Source organism: Manduca sexta, chromosome 9 (assembly GCF_014839805.1).
Source record: "Manduca sexta isolate Smith_Timp_Sample1 chromosome 9, JHU_Msex_v1.0, whole genome shotgun sequence".
Taxonomy (NCBI): Eukaryota; Metazoa; Arthropoda; class Insecta; order Lepidoptera; family Sphingidae; genus Manduca; species Manduca sexta.
Genome location: NC_051123.1, coordinates 12582947 through 12592746, shown reverse-complemented (window position 1 = coordinate 12592746; position 9800 = coordinate 12582947). Strand labels below are relative to the sequence as shown.

At 36.7% G+C, this 9800-nt stretch overlaps 1 protein-coding gene across 1 annotated transcript; it reads left to right on the top strand.

Moving 5' to 3' along the window:
• The first annotated feature begins 4623 nt into the window (after positions 1-4623).
• LOC115446825 (gustatory receptor for sugar taste 43a-like) lies at positions 4624-9159 on the top strand. Its single transcript, XM_037436902.1, has 8 exons — positions 4624-4843; positions 5209-5399; positions 5729-5882; positions 6199-6351; positions 7907-8095; positions 8345-8469; positions 8563-8730; positions 9112-9159. Exons 1-8 carry the CDS (start codon positions 4624-4626, stop codon positions 9157-9159), a joined length of 1248 nt encoding a protein of 415 aa, XP_037292799.1.
• Positions 9160-9800: the final 641 nt, after the last annotated feature.

Genomic DNA, 9800 nt, shown 5'->3' with positions numbered 1-9800 from the left:
AGACTTAATGTCAACATATAGCGGCTATCTGTGCCCCTAGTATAACTGACTATAGCCACTCACCATCAGGCGGGCAGTTAGCTGGACTATCGAAGCCAATAAAAATATACAGAAACTAACCAAACTAGTAGAACTCAAGATATTATGCTAAGGGATCATGAAATGTTAGGAGCATGATTGACCTTATAGAAAAAGGTGCCAGGATCGTCGAATGTATGCGATGTTCATAATAACAATGATGTCGATCAAATCGGCCATTGTACAGAAAATTATATATATAACACGTAGTTCTGCCACTTAGACATGTATAGCATCTATTGTTTAATAAATTAGTTATTTTATTATGCACTCGTGGGCGCAACAGCTCTCGCTGTACAAATACAATCAAGAAAGAGCGTTGCAAAATGACATAAACCATTTGGAAGTCGTAAAATCACTAAAATACGATTATTTTCATAGACATTGGTGCGACCGACTTTCCGTCATGTTTTCGGAGATATGTACCCTTTTGAGTGAATTTTTTTAGCACTATACGTATTCGAAACTAGTCTATAGGGGATTTTATTACATTCGTTTTAACGCGATAGAGAGTCTGACGTTAAATAATATGAAAATAAAATTACGTCAAACATTTCCGCACGAAATGTTTTAACAAATGAAAGGCGGTTTATTCTCTTTTACGCAATCAAGTTTCCAATATATAATTACTAAAATGTATATTTTGTTAATAATAATAACTTTATGTATCAAAATCGTCGTTGAAAAAATATAAAGTAAATTGTTAAACATGTTTTAAAAATTATATTCTAGATAAATGATAAACATATCATCACATGCAATTTAAATACTTTCTTCTACATACCCATGAATATTGTATTAAAATCAACCCGTTCACAAGTAAAATCCGTTGTTACATTTTTTTTTTTTCACACAAATTCTAAAAACGTACTAGGGAAGCAGAAATCGCGTGGATATGTCGGGCGGGCGGCGCAAGGACTAAACAGCTTCGCACCGTACAGATTCCCAACTTCGGCAGTGCAAATGTTTAGAAACCATCGCGAATATCGTTCGATGGAATTTGAAGAACGCTGATAGACTACCAATATACGAAATCTAACGAAAATATCCCTTTTTAAATTGTACATTCGCTTATCTGATAGTTTACATGTCTATAAAATTATTCGCTGTAACATTAACAGTAGCGTGTATTTATTTATTCACCAAGATCCGTTAATGATGTTGATATGTATTTCAAACTTTAATTATATAATAGAAATTGTAGGGTATTCTAATTTTAAATTGCTTAGGAATTCATACGCTGGGAACAATTACAAAGATAAGAAAATATGCGAAACACTATCTGCAACATGGCTTTTTAAAATTCATACAGAACAAAGTCTTGTAACGAACAGCACTCACCATCCACTTGAAAAAAAAAATAGAAGCAACAATGGTTTTGAAATTTATTACATTTTTATTTTGTGCTACCATTTGTGCCAGTCCCTTGGAAAATTATATTCAAGTAAATGAATTTAACATTAATCAAAATCTTAAAAGTGAAGGATTAAAAAACATTTTAATTGACAATTTAATACAAACAAGTGATAAGTTGAAAATTATTTTAAATATGGAACGCGTTAAGGAAAAATCTGTATATAAAAACATAAAATTAAGTAACATACAGCCGCAGTTCAAAAAGAATTACGAAATCTTAAAGGACAAAAAAGATGGAAAAAACGACGGCAGCTTCGAAGACGAATACCAAGAAGAAACTAAAATTTGGAACGAAGATTTACTTGCAAGGAATAAAAGACAAACTGATTTGGGTGCAGGTGATACACAGATGGTACTGGGCACATTTCAAGCTATTATGAGACCTATGACAATACCTGAAATCCCCAATATTCCATCGCTAGAAAATAAACTAAATAATGAAACAACGATATAACACTGACGATATATTTTCTTGCCGTTAGCAGAACAGTTACATCATTTGAATTGTTAAATTTTGTCGCTAAAAATCGAATAAATATTTCATGAAATGCCCCGTTGTTCAACATATTTCTTATACATCAGTTACTTTGCTTCACGTTAATGATCTCTCCGGTCACGTCGGATTGCCGTCTTACCGGAAAATGAGAGTGGACCTGTGTATTGCGCACACACTTGTACCCTGTAATATCTCCTGCACACTTAGCTAATCTCCATTGAGAATGGCCGCCATAGCCGAGATTCCGTTAGAAAGGAATCAATTTGTTAGACATCATAAAGCCCTTACGATCAGGCTAAGAAACAATTACTTTAACGCACGAGAACCATGCAATCTTTGAAAATGACGAAACATTGGTCATCATGAATTTGAGACTATTACCTATTCTCAGATCTCGTGTATTATTAAATATAAAATGACTATACAACACACTATCTTTTGTTCACGGCTCTGTCTATGTTATCAATTGTAGCTCTCAGGAATAATGTAAAATATTAGCCAAAGACTTGGTGACATAGTTGCATTTCGGGCACGATATGACTACCACGCAGAAATCCCAGGTTAGAATCCCGGCTTAATCAAAGTGATGCTCGGGCTTTTCTGCTCAGTACTAGCTCAGAGTTTGAATTTTATAACCCATATGGCGATGGACTCCTCTCCTACCATATCATGGAATACACACGGGAGAAGTGGATACATTTATTGCGGCCACTACCTACCCCTTTAAAAATAACATTTGCGAGTGTTTATTATTATTCCAGTAGCCATTACTAGGAACGTGGCTAAAATCGTACTCACAATCCGTTCTTTGTCAACACAAACAATGCCACCGTTAATTTATCAAAACGTAATTCAAACAAATTAGATACAACACATATTGAGCATTTGAAGAATATTATTTAGGAGCTACGTGACGTGTAAAGGGAATTAGGTAGTATGGCTATTCAACGACGCGATTATGGTTTTATATATTAACTAGCTTTTGCTCGCGGATTCGCTCGCAGGATTAAGATCCCGCTATGTATTTTCCTGGGATAAAAGTAGCCTATAACCTTCCCAGGGTCTTAAACTATCTCCATACTAGATTTCATGAAAATCCGTTCAGTAGATTTTGATAAAATCGATAACATACATACAAGCATAAAAGGGGACTCTGTTTTATAATATGTATATTGTATATATTATTGCTCGCGGCTTCGCCCGCGTTGAAGTTTTTAGGAATAAAGTCCCGCTATATATTTTCCCAAGATATAAAATAGCCTACTTTTTCCCCAGGGTCTCAAGCTACCTTTATACCAAACATCTAAATCCGTTGTGTAGTTTTTGAGTTTATCGCGTTCAGTAGGCAGAGAGATGCTGCAGGGGGCTTTGCTTGATAATATATATTTTTTAAACTTTTTATAGGAACAATGCCATCATACATGATTTTTGCGTGCCTTTAACCATTCACGCAGCGCACGCAACGGAAACTTTTAAAAGGAAAAATTTTTTCCCGTTTTTGCAACCGTTTTCATTAACGATACGCTTCTATTGGTCATTACGTAATGTCATATTGCCTATAGCTTTCCTCGATGAACCATCCAACACTTAAAGAATTTTTCAATTCGAACCAGCAGTTCCTGAGATTAGCGCGTTCAAACAAACTATTCAGCTTTATATAATAGTATAGAGAATAGAAAGAAGTATAAATATACGTAGATTTTTAAGAAGTGCCAATGGATTTTGCTTCTTATGTACTAAATATTGTAATATGGATTTAAATCAAATTTAGGTAAACGCACCATCGACGTTGCCCGAAGCCAATATTTACGATGTTTACTTACCATACTATGCACACAATTTTAGATCTTAGATAAAATTATCAGAGTTTACCTTTCTTCGGTAATTTGTCACGTGACCTTTATAGTTATATAGTGCAGCCACGTCCCCTGGTTTGGAATACAAATTATCATTTTACTAAGATCACGTGAGAATTTGTAATAAACAATAACTATGGTTTGAGTCATTCCTATAGTAAAAGTTAAGTACACCAATTCTGATCAAGTTCTTTTTCATTGGTAATGAGCCTGTCAACTCCAACACACGACACGGAGTGGAAGTAGAAGAGAGAGAGTAGAGAAGTAATGATTATTTTGGTTTCACTGATCTTACGTCATAGCGTCGTCAAAGCGAGCAATGAGCTGAGTCCCTAACATTCTATACTCCCTATACCGCAGTGACCAACAGTCCATATAATCCGATTCCAGCCGGTCTCCCTTTATGTAGAATTTTCTAGAATCTAAGTATCTTAGTACCTATGGCTTGTGTCGGTTTCTCTTTAGGAAATTTTAACCTTTTGCCACTGCTACACCAGCAAACCAATTAAAATCCACGGTGACCTTCTTTTGCGCTTACGAGACTCCTCGGGTTTCATTGTTGCACTAAGATAGCACAGGGCCGAAGTCTAATCAATTATAAGTGTGCACTACTTACAAAACTTCTTAATCTGCTTCTAGACTCCTTTAGCTTTCCAGGTTGTCTATTAATCATGTTGGTCGTCTCAAATTGAAATAATAAATCACTTCGGTAAAGAATCATCTAATTCCTTTAATGATAATAATAATCCTGTATTTTATACTATTTCACTGTTAGGCATGGGCTCTACTATTGACAGGGTGTTGGGGACATCGATGTTTAAGACCAAGAAGTGGCTCCCACCAGAATGCGTGGTGCCCAAGAGCATGGGCATATTTCTTTGGATGTCGCGGGCGTTCGGCATCGCTCCGGTACGACTCACGGCCAAACCGGACGGGTATGTCGTCCGGTTTTCGAAAAGCATTTGCCTCTATGGATATGCTATAATTTTCACATTCGGTAAGTTATTTTTGAATATCGGTTAAAAGGGATGATGAATAGGAACGATATTTAGATCGAAATTTTTACCAAACAAATCAAAATTAATTTTCGTTAAGAATTAGTAGATTATTTATTATTATAGTTTAGTTATTTTAATTGGAAATAATAATCCATAAAATTATTATAGAGGTTGACATAATTTGGTCGACTGGCGAGGGGCAATCTCTCATCAGTCAACACTTTATCTGGACCTCACTCCGCGTCAGAATCACTTTGCCATGCCGTTATAAAATACTATTTCACCCCTCGAATCCTATTTACTCCATTTTACTGAACACTTAAGGTTGAAGTTTCAAAAGCAATGACAAATATTTCATTTTTAGCACTCATCACAATGTTAGCTCTAGGCTTTGATTTGGCGATCCCTCTGGGAACAACACGCACGCCATCAGAGACAAGACGAGTAATGTGGGTGATAGACTTAGCCGTCGTGACGATTATCGCTATAGTGGGAGGGTATCAAGCGCCTGCGCATATGAGAAGACTCATCGTCTTCGTGAATAGAGTGCAACAGGTAAGAATAATTTTTGGGTAATGATGAGTTTTGTATTCATCTGCCAAGTTTGAATTTGCAGCCCTCTAAATTTGCCGCCCGGGCATAGGCCCTCGCTTGAACTCTCCAATCCGAGGCTTATATTAACGATTAATGTTAGCAATTATTTCTCGGTCTAAATACGGCTTAAAGTGTAATGCCGAACCAATACAAATTGAAAATGGATACCTCTTAGGCAGGTCTGGTCTGGTCAGTAGGTTTAATGAGAAGATTGTAGTTTTTATTCCATGATAGGACTTTTTCGGTTAGCAAGCAAAGTCTACATATTTGATACATTAATCCAATTTCAGATTACGTCTGATCTGCATGCTTCGTCCAAGTGCCCGAAGTCTTCAGACGATAGAATGTACTGTTGCGTGGTCTTCGCATTAATATTCCTCTTCACGGTCTTGTTTGGTGATTTACTCAGTTACATTTATATTGCCATAGAAAAAGAGGAGCGAGGTAAGCATCATTCATAACACCACATTGTTTTTTCTCTTTTCTAATGCGTTACTATATCTATATTTAGACAACTGTGTGAGGTCCTGTAATATGGGGCGAGCCTACTTCGGACTAATATTGAGCAGAAGCTAATATCACTTAACCTCGGGGCGAACCCTCAGCGCGGATTATAAAAGAAAAAAAAAACAGATAATGTCGATACAGTACACCTGAAGTCCGAAACCAACGCTTTGGAGATAAAAAAATATGCGAAAGTACTAAAAGAATCTTTTATACTTTAGCAATTACTCAATGGTGACAGAAATTATTTTTTCAGTGTGGGTCGCCGTTATGTACTCTGGTTACTACTGCAGCAACGTCATCACGCGGCTAATTAAGGTTCAGTTCATGCTGACGGCTACTTACGTCCTCTCCGCTTTGAGACTTATCAATTTCAAGTTAAATAACTTACAGAAAAAGTATGATCAATGTGAGTTTTTGCACCATTAATAACAATGCCAGAATCTGAGTAGTATTTGTAGAACGTCTGCATTTAATTGGCATAAGCACCTGTTTGCAAGCACGCTTTGTTTACTAGTCAAACTTCGAAGAAACGAGTGCTACAAACGTTAGCCTGATCCCGGGCTAAACTGGGATAGTAAGGAGTTAAGGCCCCTCCGCGTGCAAACGGCTTTGAGCAATCGTTACATACGTTTTACGGCTTACGACTTATGGGAGGTTATATATAAAAAAATTACGAATAAATTCTTTAAAATCAATTTAGCAACAATATTAGTGGCATTACGAAAATAAAAAACAATAACCATATTTAAAAACAAAATATCCAAAGTATAACATATTACAAACATATTATGTATTTTTTTTTTAATTTCAAATACATATCTTCAAAAAATACACTCAGGCCGTATTGCTGACGGTAGAACGTTAACATAGAAAACATGTTCTCTATTATAAGCTATTCCTTAAGTTTTATTGTTTCACATTAATGTATTTTAAACGCATTATGTTCCAATTTTATTATTGAAGGATGTGGAATAACTGCAATTAACCGCACGAAATATTTTAAAATAACTACCCAGGCAAACGAGATAGCGATCCATTTAATGGTAAATGGTGGATTACATCAATTTCTAGTCACAAATTGCGTTACGCGAACAAATCTAATTGCCTTTCCCATATATTCTATTGCAGCGAAAAGTTACGAGTGTTTCTCCCAGTGCAATATTGCAAAATTCAATTCGAAAAATGTATCAGTTAGCCGTATATACCCTACAGCATACAACATTTCAATTCACCCGAGATCCCTGAACAAATCTATTGACACGTTGGCAAACATGAAAAGTCAACGTAAAGGTATGTTATTGTAAAATAATATAAATAAAATAATAATATCACCGCTGTATTATATGCTGTCCCACTGCTGGGCACGGGCCTCTTGTACTACTGAGAGGGATTAGGCCTTAGTAGTACACGCTGGCCTTGTGTGGGTTGGCAGACTTCACAGACCTTCGAAATCCTTATGGAGAATTCTCAGGTATGCAGGTTTCCTCACGATGTTTCCTTCATCGTTAAAGCAAGCAATAATTGATTATCAATAACATCGAAAAGTCGGAAGTATGAGTCTTGTTTTCTGGACCTGTGGCCTTCGGTTCGGGAGTCCGTTCCATTCCTAACTAAATTATTAATAAAATATAGCCCATGTGTTATGGGGCCGTAGGCAAGATATCTTTCTACAGTTATTAATACTACTCAAAAACAAAAAATGTTCTCGAATGATGCTATGAGCCACCCAGTATATGGCATTGCCATACTTTTCTTTATTGGTATCTTGTTTACGACTCCTGATCCTACTGAGACTTTGGGCAGATATAAAACATTATCAAACTTTTTGCAGAACCATCAGTCTTTGCTCCATTATGTATTTTGGTGGCAAGTATGTGCCAAAAAAGATATTCAATCAAACAATTTATTCCTTAACTTCGAATCTTCTCTTTAAACTCGCCTCAAAATCTCCATTATTACAGATCACGTCACCTCAGTGGGAGAGTCAGACGCACAAACTATTCGCCATCTCTGTCTCTCCTACGGCGCGGTATGCAAGATAATAAAAGAGATAGACAAGAGTTACGGCACCGTTCTACTGTTGCTCCTCGGAATGATGTTTCTCCATTTGATCGTCACTCTATACTACATTATAAACGACATCATAGGCAGTATGTTTTCTTCCAAATTGTAAGGTGCAAACGCATGCACTTCCACCATCCACAAGACGAAATGACGGCGGCGAACTGTCAATAATTCCTTTTATATAACTGATACTTGCTATAACTAAAATAATCAACAGTTGATTAGTTAACAATTGTTTCAACGTAATCAGTAAAATAAGAAACTAGTGCCATTGTCTCCGCTACCTCTAATTGTATAAACATGCATGTTCAAGTTATTCCTGTGTTGCATTCCAGTTGATTCCACCGGATATGACAAGTTTGAGACGTTCACCAAACCGATACTACAGGCAATATGGTGTACGTTCCACACTTGGAACTTGTTCATGATTATCGAACCGAGCCACAAGACGCATGAAGAAGTACGCTTACTAACATAAAATGTTTGTGAAGATGAAGAAATGTGTACCTTTCATCTACTTGGTGTGCTATTTCATATACTTCTTCGTCTCCAGGTGGAGAGAACAAGGGAATTGATAAGTCAGTTCATGTGCACACTACCGCTGCAGATGAGCGAACCGCTGCAGATGGAGCTAGAGGTATTCGGCAAGCGGCTGCTGTTGGACTGTGTGGCCTACTCGCCACACCAGGTCTTAACCCTGACAAGGTCTTTGGTTGTCACGGTAAATGACATTGTTATGTTACAAGCAAGCTTGCTTATTAATTTAAACAGTACACTTACTTTGAATTACACATTACTGCGCGGCATTGCACTCGTCTGATCATCATCACACTTTACGTATTAAGTCTTATAATGACTAATAATTACATTAGCTAAAATATCTCAAACACCGGCACAATGTTGCGTGGCGGCTGATATAAACACTGTGGTGGTACCTACCCAAACAGACTCGCATACGAGAGGACCACAAAAACCTTTTTATAAAGTATAAAAGTTATGCTAGGTTTTTATTACATTTGTTTTTGTTATAACACATTTTTTAACGTTGGGTAAATTTTTATAGATTTTAATTCTTAATTTATGTATATGTGTATTTTTTCAGATCTTCGGCAGCATGACGACATATTTAGTTGTAATAATAGGACTGTAAGGAATCTGTGTGCAAATAAAACATTAATTCACAAACAAAGGTTTCCTTTACTTCTTAAAATTCCTAACTATTATAATATGTATGTGTGCTACCCCTATATTACATACATACATACCTATAATATACATTCTTACATGTAAGTAATTTCATTAGCAAAGACGCGCCCTATCACCTTTTGAGCGGGTTAAGGGGATTGATCCAAGCACTTTCCCCGCCACTATACATCATTAATTCCCAAAGTGGTCCAGTTGGATCCCCAGGGATCCACGGGAGACTTGACGGGGATCTACATTGGCGTGCCCAATACACCACAATTCGTTAGCGGGGGACCACGAAAATTTATCTGCTTTTATAGGACTAAAATGTTGGCTTGACTTCATCTATCAATGTACATAGATAATATTGATAGGGGTCGTAAGAGGCACGGTGACCCCAACATAAACCTCCGCGACGGTAGTTGTAATGCACTTTCACTGCAAAACCTAAAATAAATGTTTGGCAAACTGTTCTATACAGGATGAAATCACTCCAAGCTGACAATTTGCGTCGGAAGGTAATATTGGTAGGAGACGGGCAATTTGGCCAATATATACTTTAGACTTTTATAAAGTGACGATAGCCTAGTTGGGTGTGGAACGGAC